Genomic DNA, 21260 nt, shown 5'->3' with positions numbered 1-21260 from the left:
CACAGGAGTGATGGTTACTGATAATGGGCCTCTGTACGTCTATGTAGATATAATATATATATATATATATATTTAAATTGTATATATATATATTTTTTTAAATCAGCCGTTTTCAGCTACAATAATCATTTACAACATTAAGAATGTCTACACTGTATTTCTCATCAATTTGATGTTATTTTAAAAATGGACAAAAAAATTAAATAATTGCTTTTCTTTCAAAAACAAGGACATTTCTAAGTGACCCCAAAATTTGAAGGGTAGTGTACATTTGTACCAGGTTCAAGGTTCAATGCATACTGAAATTCCTCACACATCAATAGCTGTCAAGAAAATCAGTGATCATGTAAACTGTTGTGTTTACTGATTTCAGTGGACTGATTGAAATGTTTCTGATGAGTCAGGAAAGGACAGCAAAAACTATACATGTTGGGTTTAAAAGTAATCCACTGTAATGCATTTTGTACTTGCATGGGGCTCATTAGGAACTGTTTCCAAACGCTTACTTCTCTGCTCTCTGTTAGACTACACAGTGGCAGCAGTGACTCATGTTTAGAGACTGCAGCAGTCGCCATTGTGATAACTAATTCTGGGACCCACACTTGAACTAGTCATAAACATACTTTTAAAAAGTAATCTGTATACTCCACACAAGCCTTTTAATGGCAACAAAAAGTTTGATAGATTTCCTTTAATCTCATCTTTTGGTTCTGAAACAGTACTGAATCAATCTAATATTATTGAAGAACTACAATTTACAAAACAAACAAGTCAATTAAATTGTCACCAGTTCATGCAAAATGATTCACATACTAAATAAATAATGTTCCTGATATTGTAGAATATCAATTGTTTGAAATAGATAGCTCAAGTGCCAGTTCCAAGCCTTAATTCCCATGGGTGGAACTAGGCAGAGGAGTGTCCCCCTACCAGTTTGTCTATATGGGTAAGGTCCACCTCTATCTATGGAACAGCATTATGTAAAACTACTCAAACACACAGAGGCCTGGCAGACTTTCATTAGGAATTACATAGTGTACCGAGGAGCAATCTCTCTTACAACTGTTGCTACAGTGGGGCTCTATTAATCATTATGACCTTCACTTACTGAGACCTTCCATTATCATAAAAGAACTGGAGCGTCACCCTGCCTGCAACAACGTACCATACAGTAGTGTAGGAACCGACTGTAGGGAGGAGGCTGTTCTGTGGCACAGGAGAAATGAGCAGCACACAAAGACATGGACATACACCCATTACAGAAGTGACTAATTTCCATACAGAATGTACTGTATGTGTACGCCCTCTCCTTCATTTCTCGAAAGTGGAACTGTTTTGACCCAACATGAACTCAATACCCTATTCAGCGCATGCTTGGCATCTTTAAAGCTGATGTACAGCTTTCAATCACTGGGCTGTCAGGGCACAGGGAAAGTACGGAGTAAACTCTTAATTTACAGTTGAGCAACTGAAATTTGGCAGCCGCTCGCTAATCCAATTCCACCTCCAGTTGTGAGTGTTGGGTTAAAGGATCCATGGCAACTACAGTAGGACGATGTGGATCCGGCTGCAATAGCCCATCTAAATATGGATCAACCTAGATTACCACCAAGAGGCCGTCAGGATTCAGACAACATGTTACAGAGCACTGGCATCATCTTCCATTGGTAGATAAGGTGTGGCTAAACCCTTGGGAAGAAGATATAGCACCTTGCATAGACACAATAGCAGGCGAAACAACAACAATCCACTGGGTGGACAGAAAATGGTGTGTGTACGTTTGGGGTGGAGGGGGACTGTTCATTGACTTAAACGCTTTTCACTACACCCATGAGGCCACGTTGACTTTTGTTTGAAAAAGGTACAATCAGATAAAAATAAATCCCTACAGAGTTACATACATTACGCTGTTTTCTGTCAAGGCAATGTCTGGATGGCTATGTGAGCAATATCTTTCACTTCAGAAAAATGTTACAGATCACTACTATATTTAAAAATAGAGAACTGTGCAGAGGGCACATAGTAGTCATTATGACTGTTTCAAACGTCGATATCAGCATCTGACATTCAATTAAAGTGCGGTTGAAAGTAATTGACCAGTAGAGGGAGATGTGATGTTTCATACCCCATGTTCTATATTCATCATCAGTAGTAAAACTATTCAAGGTTGAGAAGAAACTCTATTCAGACATTCACTCTGACATATAATAGACCATATGTTAGGCTATGCCACCTGGAGGTTATTTGCAGTCAAGTTAGTCAAAGGATGCTAGCACCTTCCGGCCTTTCAGGGGTTGAGGGGGTCGGAAGTTGTTCTCCATGCGTTTCCTGCCCTCTTCCTCCTCTCCGCTGAAGAGCAGCATCCTGAACTTTCCCATCTGTGGAGAGATGTTTGGAAACAGACAGAAACACCTTGTAGTCCCTGGCTGCAGTGTCTGAGGGAGGAAAAACACAATAGCCTCTTATGTAAGAAGGGCTTTTCCCTGCTGAGTATCCCCAAAGAATTTCACAATTAAAAAAAGGTCAAAACGTTTCCATCCATGACGTTAATCAGCTCCCAGGGATCAAAGGATTGTGCCCTGGAGTCCTACACTAAGGGCAGCGAAGGAGCAGGGAGGGAGCAGGCTCCCAGGCCCAGCACAGTCAGCCAGGCCAGGAACAGAAGTATGCAGACAGCATGCCGATGGGCCAAAGGTGACTTTAATTACGTTTCCCAGTGCCATCGCAAAAAGGCTGAGAACACAAAACAGGGCCAGCCCAGGAGGGGACCTGGAAGGCATGCAGTCACCTCCCTGGTAAACAGCCTATTATAATGGCAGTGGTGTAAAGTACCAAAGTAAAAATACTTTAAAGTACTACTAAAGTAGTTTTTTGGGGTATCTGTACTTTACTATTTATATTTTTGACAACTTTTACTTCACTACATTCATAAAGGAAATAATGTATTTTTTACTCAATACATTTTCCTTGACACCCAAAAGTACCCGTTACATTTTCAATGCTTAGCAGGACAGGAAAATAGTCAAATTCACACACTTATCAACAGAACATCCCTGGTCCTCCATACTGCCACGTATGCTTCGTTTGTAAATTATGTCTGAATGTTGGAGTGTGCCCCTGGCTTTCCGTAAATTTTAAAAACAAGAAAATGGTGCCACCTGGTTTGCTTAATATAAGGATTTCTTTTGTATTTATACTTTTACTTTTGATACGTAAGTATATTTTAAACCAAATACATTTAGACTTTTACTCAAGTAGTATTTTACTGGGTGACTGACTTTTACTTGAATCATTTTCTATTAAGGTATCTTTACTTTTACTCAAGTATGACAGTTGGGTCCTTTTTCCACCACTGTATAATGGAGCAGAGCTGGGCATGCACCCCGACTTCAAACAGTCTACTTCTCCACATCCATAACACAAGATCCCTGACACAGTACTCACTTATTGCCCTAAAGCTGTAGCCTGCTTTCTTGATGATAAAAAAACAAGAAAAGACGAGATAATCTCTCCGAGTTAATAAATGGGTCTTCAATTAGCCATTTAGCTATAGAAGACTGTGGTTTGAATTCATTAGAACTACTAAGCGTAAAGTAAATATTTTAAATGAATGAAATGGTCTAATAGCCAATTCCACCATTAGAGTAGATAGACTCACCTCTTTTTTCAAGCTGTATGAGCACATGCAAGGGATAATCTAGCCTACAGTAATTCAGAGAATATGCACTGCACAGCTACATAGTAAAGGATATCGATGTGTGCGTGACTGTCAAGAGCTCAGGGGTAATGCCCACTGTTTGAATGGAGCTTAAGCTGTGACACCTGGATCCACAAAGAGGTCTTTCACATCTAGGGTTCCCACTTGGATTTCAGCAGGCCATTGCTACAGCCCGACTGAGTGACTGTCAAGAGCTCAGGGGTAATGCCCACTGTTTGAATGGAGCTTAAGCTGTGACACCTGGATCCACAAAGAGGTCTTTCACATCTAGGGTTCCCACTTGGATTTCAGCAGGCCATTGCTACAGCCCGACTGAGTCCCCCCCCCCTCACACACACACTGCATGGCATCCAAGCCACACATGCAGTAATCCACTCACAGCCTTTGCCTACTCCCCTGGCATCCTCCAATCAAAGCCCTCCGTCTGGAGAAGCCACAGTAACATCATAGACGGCTCAAGGACAAACCCAGCTCACTAATGGTCATAAAGACTACACATCGATAAGCAACTATATTGATGTTTCAAATCATTAACCATTCACCATGAAAAGAGGAGAGACATGAATTGGTCTATTGTCAAACAGAAACTGATAAGTAAAAGTATGTCAAGGTTCACTTTGATGGCTTACTTGCAACAATATGGCTGCGTTTACACAGGCAGCCCAATTCTGATATTTTTTCAAGAATTGGCCTTTTGCGCGATCAGATCTTTTCACATCAAATCTTTTCTAGAGCTGATCTGAAAATATCTGATGTGATTGGTCAAAAGACCAATTAGTGGGAAAAATATCACATTTGGGCTGCCTGTGTAAACGCAGCCATAGTGTTGCAAGTGAGCCTTGACATTCTTTTACTTATCAATTTCAAAAGAATAAATTCAACAGACACTCCCACACTTCAAAATAAATCTGTAAAAATCTCAGTGCATTTTTCTTTCTTGAACTTTTCTCTGGTGTTGATGGAGTAAGGGCAGATGAAGTGCAGATGAAGGGTAGAACACCCACCATCAGGGAAGACGCCTGTCATTCAAATGGTTCATCATTTACATCATGAAAAACGCAGTGGTTCACTGTGGTTTCCCTAGGCAAAGACCCCACATTTCCATAAGCAGAGATATCTCCATATTGGTTAGGCCCAGGTAGTACTGATTCACCCCTACCCAGATGGTGAGGGCTCCCACCTGTTTCTCTGACACTATGATCGGCTCCTTCAGAACGATCCAGGTGACACTCTCGTGAAGAGGGGGCGTGGTCAGGGAACCCGGGTATGTCCAGAAGTGTAGGCTGTTAGGTAGGAGGCACTTTGGATTGAAACCTTTGAAATCTGCAACGCTTCCCTGGGTGCAAATAGAACAAAGAATAGCATGACAAATATGGATTATGCTACACTTAAGATGAGTCTTTTATCAGAGTATCAACATATCTTTCAAATGCCCTGTTGAATCATTCGAGTCACTCATCAGGTGATTCATTCTTTTGCATTATGACTTAAGCATGTATGCCATTACCTTAAACTTCACCATGTATAAAGCATCTGTTATCTTGTGTAAACCGCTGTGTTCATCTCCGATCTGTAAATAAAACAGGTTCCCTTTTTATCTCAACCTTCTGACATTAGCCCAAACAGATTGTCATATGAGAAAATATGAGGCTTTCCATTAACATTCGAAATATATACACAGTAGATTATACACATTGCCACAATGATATATTGATATGTTTATTTGACCATCATGTACTGAATGCATACTCGGAGTGCACAAAACATTAGGAACACCTTCCTAATATTGAGTTGCACCCCCTTTTGCCTCCACTGCCATACCCCATTCAAAGGCACTTAAATATTGTCTTGCCCTTCCACAGTCAATCGCACACATACACAATCCATATCTCAAATTGTATCATGGCTTTAAAATCTTTCATTAACCTGTCTCCTCTCCATCTACAATGATTGAAGTGGATTTAACAAGTGACATCAATAAGGGATCATAGCTTTCACCTGGATTCACCTGGTCAGTCTCATGGAAAGAGCAGGTGTTCCTAATGTTTTGTACAGTCAGTGTCTACATCAATGTGTTATCAATAAGATACATTTCAAAAACACATACATTATATACTTTGTATTATTTAAATACATTCTCTATAAAAGTGCGCGCCACATATTTTCCACATGGTCCTGGTATGATTGAACAATTTGCAACACAGACACGTGTGAACTGTTTTGTCCTCTCTGTTCAGACATAATATCATAACATGTTTTTACATTGTTCCTTCAGTGATTGCTGGTCTTCAGTCTAATCCCTGTTAAACAGCCCTGGTGAAGCAGAAAGAGATTCAATTCCAAAGCAATTTACTGGCTGACAGATGAACAGCTGCTGGCTGGTGCCGGGGGAGATCCTCTCACCTCTAAAAAGATGCCAAGGACAGCCAGGCCATCGGGGGCTGCCGCTGCCTCCCCAAATGTCTTGTACTTGTCTGCGTTCCAGTGCACCAGATGAAGCTGCGTGAGGAAACAGGGAGGAGGGGCAGCAGGGTTAGGGACAAGCCTGAGACAAGCACCCACATTCAGGGAAACACTGCTTCTTTGTCTCAGGTACTCAACAAACCAGTTACCTATTATAGGAGGTCAACCGAACCAGAGAAGGGAAAACTACTTCTTGGCAAATATAGATGCAGATGTACAAAGCATTCAGAAAGTATTCAGACCCCTTGACTTAATCCACATTTTATTATGTTACAGCATTACTCTAAAATATATATTTTTTTAAATCCTCAATCTACACACAATACTCTATAATGACAAAGCACATTTTTGCAAATGTATTAAAAATATAAAACAGAAATACCTTATTTACATAAGTATTCAGACCCTTTGATAGGAGACTCGAAATTGAGCTCAAGTGCATCCTGTTTCCATTGATCATCCTTGAGATGTTTCTACAACTTGGAGTCCACCTGTGGTAAATTAAATTGATTGGACATGATTTTAAAAAGAATACATGTCTATAAGGTCTCACAGTTGACAGTGCATGTCAGAGCAAAAACCAAGCCATGAGGTCAAAGGAATTGTCCGTAGAGCTCTAAGACAGGATTGTGTCGAGGCACAGATCTGGGTAAGGGTACCAAAACATTTATGCAGCATTGAAGGTCCCCAAGAACACAGTGGCCTTCATCATACTGAGCAATCGGGGAAGAAGAGCCTTGGTCAGAGAGGTGACCAAGAACTCAATGGTCACTCTGACAGAGCTCCAGAGTTTCTCTGTGGAGATGGGAGAACCTTCCAGAAGGACAACCATCTCTGCAGCACTCCACCAATCAGGCCTTTATGGTAGAGTGGCCAGATGGCAGCCACTCCTCAGTAAAAAGGCACATGACAGCCCGCTTGGAGTTTGCCAAAAAGGCACCTAAAGGACTCTGACCATGAGAAACAACTCGTTGGCCTAAATGCAAAGCGTCACGTCTGGAGGAAACCTGGCACCAATCCCTACGGTGAAGCATGGTGGTGGCAGCATCATGCTGTGGGGATGTTTTTCAGTGGCAGGGACTGGGAGACTAGTCAGGATTGAGGGAAAAATGAACGGGGCAAAGTACAAAGAGATCCTTGATGAAAACCTGCTCCAGAGTGCTCAGGACCTCAAACTGGGGTGAAGGTTCACCTGCCAACAGGACAACGGCCCTTAGCACATAGCCAAGATAACGCAAGAGTGGCTTCGGAACAAGTTTCAATGTCCTTGAGTGGCCCAGCCAGAGCCCGGACTTGAACCCGATCAAACATCTCAAGAGACCTGAAAACCTAACAGAGCTTGAGAGGATCTGCAGAGAAGAACGGGAGAAACTCCCCAAATACTGGTGTGCAAAGCTTGTAGCGTCATACCCAAGAAGACTCAAGGCTGTAATCGCTGCCAAAGGTTCTTCAACAAAGTACTGAGTAAAGGGTCTGAATACTTACGTAAATTTGATATTTCCGTTTAAAAAAAATTGGGCAAAAATGTAATAAAAAAAAAAACTTTTTGCTATGTCATTACTAAGAAATTGTGTGTAGATTGATGAGGATTGTTTAAAAGAAAAATCAATTTTAGAATAAGGCTGCAACGTAACAAAATGTGGAAAAAGTCAAGGGGTCTGAATACTTTTCGAATGCACTGTATGTGGGGGAAAATGGGGTTACCTAGGCTCCGTCTGTGTGATTAGGGGAAACACTCACCTCTGAAGCGTAGGTCTTCCCTCCGACGGTGTGCTCTGAGCCGTGGCTGCCCTTCCCGCCCCAGTGGAAGTGGAACTGTTTCAGCCGGTAGGCGTTGTCAAGGGGGCCTGCCCTGATTACTGTCAGGGCAGAGGACAAGAGACATCAGTCAGCCAACGCCACACCGCTATGCCTCGTGCCTAGCATGGTACCACTGCAGAGCACAACACACCAGACAAGCAGGCAAGAACCACCACACACCAGGCCTGGAAGAGCAACTCAACATGGCAACACCTGCTACTGCTCATTAAAATCACTCTCACTAAGCTGACAGACAGCGGACACTAGCGGACACTGACAGACACATAAGGCGCCTTGTCCCACAACCACACTGTTTACTACTCTTCCTAATAACTATCTACCTACAGTACTAGAGAGCATTTGGCTAAACAGGTACTGTATTAAAACAACTATGTCCTCATGAAGGCCTTACTTTACCTGACATAAGACAAATGAGAGTATTTTGAGCCTGTGTCTTGATATGCCTAGGATTTGCCCCATCACTAACTGATCTAATTGGGGTGGTGCTGGGGATAAGGTCCCTAGGAGAGACAGTGTCTGGGCTGGGCTCTGTTTGTGACAGTGTAGGACAGTTTGTCGCTTTACTGAAGAGTTCCAGGGAGGCCAGGGCAGTAGGTGACAAATTCGGTCTGATACCACTGGAGCCAAGCACACACACACACACACAGGTTCACACAGTCTACCCATATACATACACAACGAGATCTTTGTGATGGCAGGTGAAGAGAATGCCAGAGAGCGGAGTGTCACAAGCTAGGTTTCCTTCCATCTAATTGGCAACAGATTATGCTAATATTCTAAAATAATTTCCCCACCAAACAGACTTATTGTGTTTGTGATGACGTAGTGCACATACAAATTACTTTTGCAGTTAAATTCCCCATGTACCAAATAAAAAACTACAAGTTCAATGGGTTTCCATTGCATTTTCCATTCTCCTGATGGTTTTGTCACAAAAGTTGTTGCGTTATATAGCAAATGTGCCCACTCTGGTCTGGGAATGTGTGCTCTAGCCAACAGCTCACAGACACAGTGCTTCCTACATGAGATTATTATGGATAAGAGCAAGATTATTTTTATTTGTCAAAGGGCAGCCAAGCGTCGAATCATCATGTCACCAGAATAAGACCCTCAATATCTATTGGAAATGAGCATCAAGCTTAGTGTTGCAAAGGCAAGGCATATTACCAGCAAACTACCAGAATGTGTGTATCTTGCAAGGATTTGATGTAATCTATCACAAGACATCTAGTGGCCCTTTTGTGTACTATTTATCGCTGGCCCTCTGTGTGGCCTTATCACGTGTAAAATAGATGAAATAATTAAATAAGACTTACAAATAAAAACATACAATGACAGCTGTTAAACATTATCCAAAATATAAAATCGGTAAATTTAGTGAATACCATTGGTGTTTAATACGAGGGTTTCAGCATGAAATATCCTTTATATATAAACCCAATAATGTTTGTACCATGTTGTGCTGCTGCCATGTTGTGTTGCTACCATGTTGTGTTGTCATGTGTTGCTGCCATGCTGTTGTTGTCTTAGTTCTCTATTTATGTAGTGTTGTGGTGTCTCTCATCGTGATGTGTGTTTTGTCCTATATTTTTATTTAGTTTTTTAAAATTTTGTCAGTAACCTAATAAACTGCATGCTTTCCTGAGTTGTAGTGGGAGACCACACAACATAATATCATTGCGTGACTCCAAGTTTGCTTCGATAGGATGGTTTCTAGATCAATATTTGCACAAAGATATTTCCGCTATTTCTCGCATCATACATTTGACCTACAAACAAAGATCACACCATGTCAAATGGACAAATTGTTTGTTGACATTTATAAAATTGTTCCTGCATTTCTGTTTCCATCAGCCCGTTCTGGACTTTTTTTTCATGCGTCGAATAATTCATCCGCATGAAATGGTTGGGTGGATAAGAATGGCACCTTGGTAATGTGTGCTTTAGAGCATGTTCATACGTTTCCTGAGTTAATGATACACTAGGCATGTACACACATGTACAAAAAGGCACACACACACACGAGGACACAACCACAAAAGGGAAACAGGACAAAATGGGCATGCCTAGGTGATGAAACTTCTAACCAGCTCCTGATGGTGAAAGGATAGGGAAGCCTATCCATCATAAGACCATGTCATGCAGAATGGAACTTCTTTGTTTGGTTTCTGTGAATTTGTTTTCATAGTGATCTGCACCTTAGCCAAACAGCCGCACTTTTTTGGAGACAGAAAACAAAATCAGTTGTGGCTATGGCTATTTTCCTTTTGAGGAGGGCCTTTTTCAAATTAAATGGATTTGTCACATGCTTCGTAAACAACTGGTGTAGACTAACAGGGAAATGCTTACTTACGGGCCTTTCCAAACAATGTAGAGAGAAAAAATTATAATAATAAGGAAAAAAATGCACGAGTAACAATAAGTTGGCTACATACACAGGGTACGAGTACCAAGTTGATGTGCAGGGGTATCAAATCACTGAGGTAGAACGCCTTTTTGTTAAGATCAAACACCTTTTTGTTGTACAGTAGGCGTTCAGTTACCACTTTTCAAAATACAAGCCCAAACTTATTTGGTTGTCATTCTATTCAGACCGTTGGTTCCTATTACCTTTTCATGCCACAGAAGCAAAGCGGCTCTCCCCATTTTCTTTTTGTCTATGACTTTTGTTAACTTCGACTGTCAGTTTAAAAACAGATGTGACACAACCAGGAAGATTACCTGATGTGGTCAGATGTCTGCTCTGGCAGACAGACACTCCTACAGTTAAATACTGGCTTCACTATAACCACCAAAACACATCTCACTGAATCATACAGTCCAGTAGGAGTGGCCTTAATGATATACAAATGTAGGTGGTCTATCCATCAACCACATTTTGATGGTGGTTGTGATGGAGTATGCAAATCCAAAACATATTTTGAATGGATAATATTTAACATTTGAGGTTTCCTGGCAATAAAAGTAAATGCTTTGTCATTTAGGGCATTAGGCTTCCACAACCTACTTCACTGCTCAGAATGGACGAAGGTGGAGAATCTGGTGTCACTGATCTTTAAATTAATCTGCATATGTAGGTAGGATTGATTGGCATAGGTAGGACTGCATCCACTAAATAAGTGTCACATGTGCATGCAAGGGTGGTGGTTATAGCATGATAGTACTACTACACAGTACCCGTAACATAATGGTGTCCCCTTACCAATACAGTGGTTGTGTTGGCTAATGTCAAAGTCATGAGTGATAGAGGTGCCCAGAAACAACCACCCACCAGAGTGATATACAGTGATAAATACCTCCTGGGCTGGGTGACTTTCACACTCAGTCAAAGTTGAAGGGTCGATGATCGAATCTGAAACAATACTGTATCTCAATATTGCTTGTATTTATGTCCGCATTTTCTCTGTGAGAGAGGATTTCCACTCAGGGATGATTATATGGTCTACAAAGGATCTCTTCCCCTCCGTTGCGGTTACCTGTTTTGTCATCGGTGTCATCAAACTCTACGGTCACAGAGTGGCCGTTGTTGCAGATGTTGATTGAGTTGCAGTGGTCGTAGGAGACGAATATGGGAGGCAGGCTGGCGTCGTATACAGTGTCCTCAGGAACTATGTCTATGGGAGACTGGCGATTGCCCTGGGCGATGGGGTAGTCTTTGTGCCATGCATCTGGACCTTAGAAACAAAGATGGTCAGAGCTGGACATGACATTATGTAAAGAAAGGAGATCAGATCCATTAATTCACCATTTTATAAAAACTGAAGAAAACCATGACATTCTCAATTTCACACCAGGACATAGCATTCTAGGTTGCTGCATCAATCAACACACTGATCATAGGGCTCAATACCTTAACAATACTGATACACTCCTAGAACTCAAAGACTTGCTAAAACCTGCTTTTTGAATAGATGACTAAATAAGGTGGCATGCAGGTTAAAGATAATTGGGCTAATCTCGTATTAACAGTTACTGTATCTCTCAACGTTAGCACTATTGTCTGAGAATGCCAATGCGAGATCCCCACCCAGAACGTAGCAAACCAGAAAAAAATACATATTTTTTTAAATTAGCCAATCAGTCACCTGTCGATTCTTAATAAAAGGTCCGATGCAGACATAGTTCAAAACATAGATGTGATTATAGACTATTGCCAATAGAAAAGTATTTAATTAAATATGCATCCAGTCTTGCAGAAACAAATGCAGTCTTTCCCGAATGCCTGTCACTCGCAGCGCACGAGCGTCCCCAAACAAGGTCAGCGCTGTGCTACGGTGTGTTCTAATGTAGGTTACATAGCGATGCTCTCCCAGGTTGGTAGGTTTTACTTACCATCCTGCTCTCCGTATCCCCAGTGATGTCCTGTCATTGCGAGGATTCCGCTTAGATTCACCTTCTCTATATGCTATCTGACTCTCGGCTCACAGCCCAGACGGTACGAAATGATGGGATAAATGGCGTGCCGAAGATGAAGTGCTGGTGTGTGAGCAGTGTTGATGAAGTCTGGGAGTGGAGGTTGGGAAGGATGATCAGGTGGCGACGTATGGCAATCGTAATGATCCTTGCTTGCCACGCCCCCTTTTCAATTACCCTGCTTGATTTCTGTTACTGTACTTCAAAACATCCAAAGAAAGACCCCTCATTTATGATAATTAGACCTAGTACAGCAGCCAATTAAGATACACTTTCCTCTGAACTAACGAAATAACATGTCTCACAATATGTTTTAATGATAATGCATGGCACATATTTCAATGGGTATAGTGTTGTTTTGCTTTTCCAGCTTAAACCCATAACTAATATGTATGATTATATAACCAACATTTAAAAAGTCGCATCTAAAAGAACACATCACATCTTACTATAATATGTAATTCAAAATTCAAATTCATTGATTAGTCTGAACAGGTGGTGCAACTGTGGCAGAATTAATGAATTACATTTTGCGCAAGTTTGAATCGATTGAATGTTCACTACTACTCCCTCTGGTGGTCAACTGTAGTTAAATCGAAAGTGCAGCTTTGAATTTACAACTGCGTTCAACCACTTGTCTCTATCGAATCATCGAATGGAGCTATCGAATTAACCGGTGGGGTTCTCCAATCAGACCATGGCAGTTACTAAAGCTTCTAAAGACCAGAAATACGATAGACAATTGAGGTATGTGAAGCTAGAAATTCTGTGAAAATTATACAGTTATTTGCTAAACCTAAATCGTTGCATGAGTTAGATATATCTCCACTGACAAACTGCAGCTAGCTAATGTAGTTATGCTAGCAAGCCCGTAACGTTAACTGACTTTATGCTTGATAGTGTATTCTCTTGGGCTAACGTTAACTATGCCAGCCAACCAGCATGCTTTAAAAGTATTATAGCTAGCTACTGTAGCTAGTCTTCACTGACATGCTTGCTAGCTGTCCTGTTACAGTCAGTTGTTAGCTGTCTGCTATAGCTTCTAGCCACCTAATTTACTTTGAACAACACCAGCCAGAATTGGTGTCATTCATTGACTGAATCTCAAAAATGTTAATTGTTCTCCTCTATTTACCATACCAGATGAGATGTGATAATAGGTAAATAACAAGGCATTGAAGATGACAAGGAGATAAGCAACATGCCGTTGTTATGATGGCCTGCCTGTACTCCATTTCAGATTGTGGGGAGACCATGGCCAAGAAGAACTTGAAAATGCACACGTATGCCTGATCAATTCCACAGCATCTGGGACTGAAATACTCAAGAACCTTGTGCTTCCAGGTAAATATTTCAATATTTGATACTAGAAAAGACCGATGACCAAGAGTGGGAAAACACTGCTCTAAGGGAATACATGAGTAGGCTAGCCTACCTAAGCTAGTTGCTCTCTTCATCAGGCATTGGAGCGTTCACTATTGTCGATGGACACAAAGTCTCCGGGGAAGACGTCGGAAATAAGTAAGAACGTGATATGCCTATTGTTTATCACCTCATTGAAGCGCTTTTGATCTTAATCTTAAAATGTTTTATACAATATACTGTCTTTACCTTCCTTTTCTACTCAGCTTTTTTCTGAGCAACAACAGCATAGGAAGGGTAAACGATTATGCTATTCTACTCTATCAATATCTTAGCTCTACCTGTATGCAGTATGTCATAACAAGTCTTCTGGGATGGTGTGTTTTCCAGAACCGAGCTCAGGCTGCCACAGAGCTGCTACAGGAGCTGAACACTGATGTATCTGGCAACTTTGTGGAGGAGGTTTGTGTTTTCAACTATGAGCAGTAGAGCAGTTCTTCCTGAAGAGGGCTGTCACAGCTTTCCCTGCACAGATTTTGTCATATGAAAAAAGATCCTAGATTTGACTACACGATCCTCAGGGTATAGCAGTAGATCTGTGTTAATTCCGATCAAGGTATAGATTTACTATGACGCTGCACCAGTTGAGTAGCCATTGATGGGTCTCACTGCACACAAAGTGCACTTCTTTATCTGAGTGGATTGATTGATGAGTGTTCTAAAACAAGCAGAGCACTTATAGTAGATCAGTCTTGTTTGTCAAACTCTTATTGTGATCTGGTATTTTATTTTCCATTATAGAGCACTGAAAAGCTCTTGGACAACGACCCAGATTTCTTCCACAGATTTACCCTGGTGATTGGTGTCCAGCTGCCAGAAAGGTGCTATTCATCCTCTTATTCTTACACATTTTTTAGACATACACCACTGTTCAAAAGTTTTGGGGTCACTTAGTAATGTCCTGGTTCTTGAAAGAAAAGTACATTTTTCGTCCATTAAAATTGATCAGAAATACAGTATAGACATGGTTAATGTTGTAAATGACTATTGTAGCTGGAAACGGTAGATTTTTTTATGGAATATCTACATAGACGTAGAGAGGCCCATCATCAGCAACCATCAGTCCTGTGTTCCAATGGCACGTTGTGTTAGCTAATAAAAGTTTATCATTTTAAAAGGCTAATTGATCATTAGAAAACCCTTTTGCAATTATGTTAGCACAGCTGAAAACTGTTGTCCTGATTAAAGAAGCAATAAAACTGGCCTTTAGACTAGTTGAGTATCTGGAGCATCAGCATTTGTGGGTTCGATTACAGGCTCAAAATGGCCAGAAACAAAGACCATTCTTCCGTAACTCGTCAGTCTATTTTTGTTCTGAGAAATTAAGGCTATTCCATGCGAGAAATGTCCAAGAAACTGAAGATCATGTACAACGCTGTGTACTACTCCCTTCACAGAACAGCGCAAACTGTCTCTAACCAGAATAGAAAGAGGAGTGCTAGGCCTCGTTGCGCAACTGAGCAAGACGACAAGTACATTAGCGTGTCTAGTTTGAGAAACATGCCTCAAGTCCTCAACTGGCAGCTTCATTAAATAGTACCCGCAAAACACCAGTCTCAACGTCAACAGTGAAGAGGTGACTCCGGGATGCTGGCCTTCTAGGCAGAGTTCCTCTATCCAGTGTCTGTGTTCTTTAGCCCATCTTAATCTGTTCTTTTTATTGGCCAGTCTGAGATATGGCTTTTTCTTTGCAACTCTGCCTAGAAGGCCAGCATCCCGGAGTCGCCTCTTCACTGTTGACGTTGAGACTGGTGTTTTGCGGGTACTATTTAATGAATAGTACAATAGTAATTTACAACATTAACAATGCCTACACTGCTTTTCTGATCAATTTGATATTATTTTAATGGACAAAAAATTAGATTTTCTTTCAAAAACAAGGACATATCTAAGTGACCCCAAACATTTGAACAGTAGTGTACATTTCAATTGAAGTATTTTTATTTGGTATTTGTGATGGTCTTACAAAGTAACATCAAATATATATTTTTTAAACGTTCTCTTGTCATGTAAATGATTTTGGTTTTATTTTCACAGCACATGTTTGAGACTGGGGTCAGTGTTGTGGAATGCAAACATACCTTTCCTGGTGTGTAGAACGTATGGCCTCGTCGGTTACATGAGGCTAGTAGTGAAGGAGCACACAGGTATAGTAAACGCTTGTGAGTCACGCGTGTATTGCTGTATCTGTAGTAATGGTGACAAGCACTCAAGGTCAGTGTTCTCTTGCAGTAAATCGAAAACACTCAAACAAGCTGTTTGCGATCACTCCCTCTAGTGATTGAGTCTCATCCAGACAATGCCTTGGAGGACCTGAGGCTTGACCAACCTTTTGCAGAGCTCAAGAACCACATCCAGTCCTACGACTTGGAGGGAATGGGGAAGAAGGTGTGTTTGGGCGTTTTTTTTTTTTTAGGCCACTGTTGAGTTTTGTATTTTAGTTGTAATTTGGTCCTCACTGGGTCATGTGTTTTCTTATCCTCTTGTGTTCTGCAGGATCACAGTCATACACCATGGATCATCATTGTTGCCAAATACCTAGAAAAGTGGTTCAGTGAGGTAATACTTCTGTGACCAACAATCAAAGGCACATTCTACAGCACCCTATATGATGTGCAAGAGAGCTGACAATTTAATACATCTTTTTTTTCTAGCACAATTTTCAGTTCCCGAAGAACTACAAAGAGAAGGAGGCCTTCAAACAGCTTATACGGCAAGGTATTTCACTTGACATAGATTTGTCTTGACTTCATTTGCATTTTTACATTCTCACCGAATTTTAGTTGTCTACAGACACTATGTTATCCAGATCATGCCTGACTGTATATGGTTTGTGTTCTCATGATACTTGGTTCCATTAGGAATCCTGAAGAGTGAGAAGGGAACTCCTGAGGATGAGGAGAACTTTGAGGAGGCCATCAAGAACGTCAACACAGCCCTTAACCCCACCAAGGTGGCTCTTCTCATACCCCTAAACCCCCTCACTCCTTTCAGCCGTATTATGTTAATCCGTGCTGCTGGTTGCACGAGATCACTGGAAGCTGCTACTCTTGTCAACTTTGCTAACTCCACTCTCACCTCTCTGTAGATTTCAAGTGGCGTTGGCGACATATTCAATGGAGAGCAATGCAATGACATTACATCACAGGTGAATCTAAATATGACACGTCTACTCGGGCCATGATTGAAGCATCCTGTGAATGATTTATTTGTAGGTTTAATGCATGACTGGTTGTTCTGTCTTTCTCTGCTATACGCAGACTCCAGCCTTCTGGGTGATGACGCGAGCAGTGAGGGAGTTTGTGCAAAACGACGGCAGCGGAAACCTACCTGTGCGCGGCTCCATTCCAGACATGATTGCGGACTCAGAGAAATTCATCAACCTCCAGAATATGTAGGTGGTGATAATTATATTATTAATTTATATGGCAAGCAGGCAGCCGCCGGTTTAATTAAAAAGTCAGTTGCTGTATGAGTTAATAGCGAGCACAGCTCAATGCTTGTAATGTGGGGCATATCAAGGAGAGGACAGTCATTGTATAATAAACCAATGTCCATAGCTAAATGGTAGAATTGTATGTGCCAAACCATATGACGCTGCGATTTCCACTGTTGTTTACGATTTCCTGTGCCTTAACCTTATTTCCTGAACACAAGGTATGCTTTGTGCTGGCATGATCATCATAGTCCTGGCCTGGGCATTAATGCAGGCATATGTTTTCAGTTATAGAGAGAAGGCAATGCAAGATGCTTCCGTCGTGTCTAAGCATGTAGAGTCTCTCCTGCAGTCTGTTGGAAAGGTATGTGAAAATGTATTCTGTAGTCTCAGGGATATTTAATCTCATGCGATGTCAAAAACACATAGTAACTCTCCTGCAGTAGTACTTATGCAGCAGTAGTGCTGTGTAAGGATCAACATTTTATTACCTTTGATAGATTGTAAAAAGGTTTGATTTCTGATATTATCTAGTTAATTGGATTGACTTCTGTCTTTTCTCTTGCTAAAGCCCTCAGAGAGCATATCTGAGCAGGACATCAAACTATTCTGTGAGTATTCTGACAAGTACACACACAACCATCATATAATGTGAACAGGACACGTAATATGGCAGGAATGTAAATTGAATACTCTAACTCATTTAACAGTAACTCAAAGCGTCATGTCGGTCAGGTGTTGTTTGTCATACAGTAGTGTGGCTGCACTTTAATGAACCCATGATGAAAGGGAACACTGTGCAGTAGGGTTGAGCCCTGGCCCTTTGCTGTGTGTTTCGGTCTGCAGGTAAGAACGCTGCCTTCCTGAGGGTGGTGCGCTGCAGGTCTCTGGCTGAAGAATACAGCGTGGAGACGGTCAATAAAGATGAGATCAGTAAGTACAACACAGACGCCCACCTTGATTTGGCTAATGTTTTGTTTTTGAGTCCCTTTGATTATGTGTGTTGGTAGTGTATACTAAGATTCTGCTCTCTCTCCTCAGCCTCCTGCATGGACAGTGCAGATGGGGAGATGGTGTTGTACCTTATGTTGCGCTCTGTGGACCGTTTCTATCAGCAGCACTCCCGCTACCCAGGTACGGCTAGGCTGGCGTAGTTCTGCCCCCAACACAACTGTCTGTCACACACAACCTGGCACACAGCACAACTAAACTGTGTTCCGCAATGTTAAACTGCCAATCTCCAGATATGTGATATGTTCTTCCTCCTTTTTGAAGGTGTCTACAATTACCAAGTAGAAGAAGACATTAGCAAGTTGAAGCTGTGTGTGAACAGCCTTCTGCAGGAGTACAGCCTGAACGTCAATGTGAAAGATGACTACATCCACGAGTTGTATGTTTTGTGCATAGTGTCCAGTCAACTGTTCTCTGCAGAGAGAATGGTCATTTTACAGCCCACTGCAAAACCTCCCTACAGTTTTTGTGTTTATATTTGTAATTTAGCCACAATATTTCCATGAACTGTAAAATGGGAATGAGGTTATCATCAAGGAGAGGAACATGATTAAATAATCTACATGTCATTTCACTTTGCTCTTCGACAGCTGTCGCTATGGTGCTTCTGAACCACACACAGTGGCATCCTTTTTGGGAGGTGAGTTCTACAGGACTTGGATCCTATTATGGTCTAGCATCCTCGTGCTATTTTTGTTATGGGATAAACATGTTGTTTTCTTGGAGTTGGTCCAAATGTACCGTCTTCAATGTGTTTCCTTAGGATCTGCTGCACAAGAGGCCATCAAAATCATCACTCGTCAGTTTGTTCCCTTCAACAACACGTTCATCTACAATGCCATGTCCCAGACAACTGCCACGTTTCAGTTGTAGAAAAAGTTATTTTCCTCCTTAATGACATGCACTTAACCCCTCTGTAAAATATAAGAATGGAATGTTGCAGCGATAACTGGAAGTTTGTGTAGTTGGAACACTTTGTTCATACTGTATGTTTCCACGTATTATTATTATTATTATTATGTTGTGGCTGAAAGAGAGATGGAGATTCTGATGGACTGTTTCTGATTACTTTTCAATGTTTGTGTTCTGGCTGGTTTATTCTCACACATGAAGTGTTGCACCTATTAGTACATTTTAATAATTTACCTGCCAAATTCGAACCATTCAAGAAATGTCCCAGGGTTTTAATTATTTCCTCTAAAGATATCCTGCACTAAACAGACAAGGAAGTTTGAGGTAAATGCATGTGGTGTACCTGTACATTAGGTACCCAAGGAACTCTGATTGTGCTCCAACATCTTGTGCCCTGATGGGCAATGGTCTGGACATGGTACTTTACATGGCCAGCAGTAGTGGTCACATTGTCCTGTCCAACTCAAAATGAGCTGACTATCATGTGAGCTTCATGATGAACAAGCAAAATTGCCACCCTAATTTGCCTAAAGTTGACTGTGATTGGGCACAATTCCCAAGACATTGGCCTGATGGTGATATACGCTGTGATTTTTTTTTTTTACCTTTTCCTGTTGACTGGTAGAATAACCCCAACATGACACAAGTGTCTCTATAAATAAAAATCCTTTAAGAGCTGTGTAATATGTTGTTGTTTTGGTTCCTTCCCCAGTTAAGATTATAGAGCATTGGTGGAGTGGTGTTTGTCACAAAATGCACTGTGTGTTCTGTGGTGAGCAGGCACTCTGCTGACTACACACTTGGAGCAGAAACTCACCATAAAGATTTCTTGGGAGTACGGCAAAAAAAAAATGTATCCTCCAATTAATAAAAAATGCTCTGTATTTTGTTGCAGCACATAAATTCCTGCATAGTTCATTATTTATATGAAAAGGGGAGCAATTTCTTTAATCCCATTCCGATTACATTCAGTAGAGGGTGATCTTTCCATGTCGGCGGGAAGAACATGTTTACGGTAGGCACACGGCACACTCAGGATCATTGTGTTGAGTGAATAATTCCTGAATTCTGACTATATAGCACCCACTGTACCAGACATCATTAGCTATAAAATGTTAATGAGAAGCATACCTAAACCAGTTATGTTGATTAGTCACTATGTTCTTGTTCAATGTCCCAGTCTCTGGAAACATTGAGAACAATTATGGCCACTTCATTGCCTACATATGATCTGATTTGTGTTGCAGCCAGCCAGGGCCCTATAACAAGAGAGTTGGTATACTGAAGGCCACTGTTACATAACTGTGGGCTGCTTTTGAATATGCGTTGGTTGGTTGCTTAGAGAGGGCACTGACATGTTTTTCATTTGTTGTGTTTTGCCTGCAGGATTTAACTGAGTGGAAATTTGCCCCTGGTAGATTTCTTTCCTTGTAAGTCCCCCGCCTCCTTCCTGAGGAGGACGGTGCAGATCATGGTGTTCGAGTGGCCTGCCAAAATGTACTTAGGCCATTTCCCAAACAGAAAGTTTCATCTTCTAAGATTATTGTGTATGGAATGGCAGTTTTATTTAACCAGCCCTGAATCTAATCTACACGCACAGTTGGGGTTGGACTGCATGGGCTCTAGGCAGGAAGCACCTCTCTCGGCTAAGGATATTTATTTTACTGTTGCAATTTTATCACATCTCTTGATCTGAGTTGCTAATCATCTGGCCCTTAAGGCCATCTGTCTCAAGTACAAACCTGATTTTATCTCAGCCGGTTTCATGTCACTTGCCAATCTTCCTCGAGCTACGCAGCTAGGCTTTATAATCTGCATAGCCTCTGATATGATGTCTCCGGCAGTTTATTTCTCTTCAAGGACCTGTTTCCCAGCTCCAGTGACTGCATGAGCCCAGCTGAGAACATCAGTCAAACCTAGCTGGTGTGTCCAGTGCTCTGCACAGCTGTGTCAACACGCCAGCATGACAGTGGAGACCATTTCAAACATACAGAGATGGCTTCAATTACCTTAAATGCTCATTGTGGAGCCTTTATCTCACTGTATCAGGGCCCGCCAGTTGCT

The 21260-nt window shown here is 41.4% G+C and overlaps 2 protein-coding genes across 2 annotated transcripts; one reads left to right on the top strand and one right to left on the bottom strand.

The window, feature by feature from the left end:
• Positions 1-713: 713 nt before the first annotated feature.
• LOC120055995 (carbonic anhydrase 7-like) lies at positions 714-12495 on the bottom strand. Its single transcript, XM_039004113.1, has 7 exons — positions 12335-12495; positions 11479-11676; positions 7922-8040; positions 6122-6217; positions 5226-5288; positions 4899-5054; positions 714-2378 (listed from the first exon to the last, which is right to left on the bottom strand). Exons 1-7 carry the CDS (start codon positions 12369-12371, stop codon positions 2256-2258), a joined length of 792 nt encoding a protein of 263 aa, XP_038860041.1. The 5' UTR covers positions 12372-12495; the 3' UTR covers positions 714-2255.
• A 540-nt stretch (positions 12496-13035) lies between these two features.
• Positions 13036-20095, top strand: LOC120055989 (NEDD8-activating enzyme E1 regulatory subunit-like). The gene is made up of 20 exons (XM_039004100.1): positions 13036-13162; positions 13656-13759; positions 13876-13936; positions 14044-14074; positions 14168-14239; positions 14579-14658; positions 15875-15984; positions 16116-16225; positions 16334-16396; positions 16492-16555; positions 16699-16790; positions 16926-16985; positions 17098-17231; positions 17562-17637; positions 17845-17884; positions 18120-18206; positions 18315-18407; positions 18549-18663; positions 18875-18924; positions 19048-20095. The coding sequence occupies exons 1-20, from the start codon at positions 13113-13115 to the stop codon at positions 19155-19157; spliced, it is 1602 nt and encodes a 533-aa protein (XP_038860028.1). The 5' UTR covers positions 13036-13112; the 3' UTR covers positions 19158-20095.
• The last annotated feature ends 1165 nt before the right edge of the window (positions 20096-21260 follow it).

Source organism: Salvelinus namaycush, chromosome 1, assembly GCF_016432855.1.
Source record: "Salvelinus namaycush isolate Seneca chromosome 1, SaNama_1.0, whole genome shotgun sequence".
NCBI classification, from domain to species: Eukaryota; Metazoa; Chordata; class Actinopteri; order Salmoniformes; family Salmonidae; genus Salvelinus; species Salvelinus namaycush.
This window is presented reverse-complemented; position numbering and strand designations above follow the sequence as displayed.

Excerpts from the sequence above, each read along its gene's own strand:
- LOC120055995 (XM_039004113.1), bottom strand. The coding sequence starts at position 12,371 with ATGACAGGACATCACTGGGGATACGGAGAGCAGGATG. Across the intron at positions 11,677-12,334 it reads GGGATACGGAGAGCAGGATG|GTCCAGATGCATGGCACAAA; the intron begins GTAAGTAAAACC and ends TTTGTTTCTAAG. Across the intron at positions 8,041-11,478 it reads TGACACCGATGACAAAACAG|TAATCAGGGCAGGCCCCCTT; the intron begins GTAACCGCAACG and ends CTGCCCTGACAG.
- LOC120055989 (XM_039004100.1), top strand. The coding sequence starts at position 13,113 with ATGGCAGTTACTAAAGCTTCTAAAGACCAGAAATACGATAGACAATTG. Across the intron at positions 13,760-13,875 it reads CAAGAACCTTGTGCTTCCAG|GCATTGGAGCGTTCACTATT; the intron begins GTAAATATTTCA and ends TCTCTTCATCAG. Across the intron at positions 16,986-17,097 it reads GCAATGACATTACATCACAG|ACTCCAGCCTTCTGGGTGAT; the intron begins GTGAATCTAAAT and ends TGCTATACGCAG.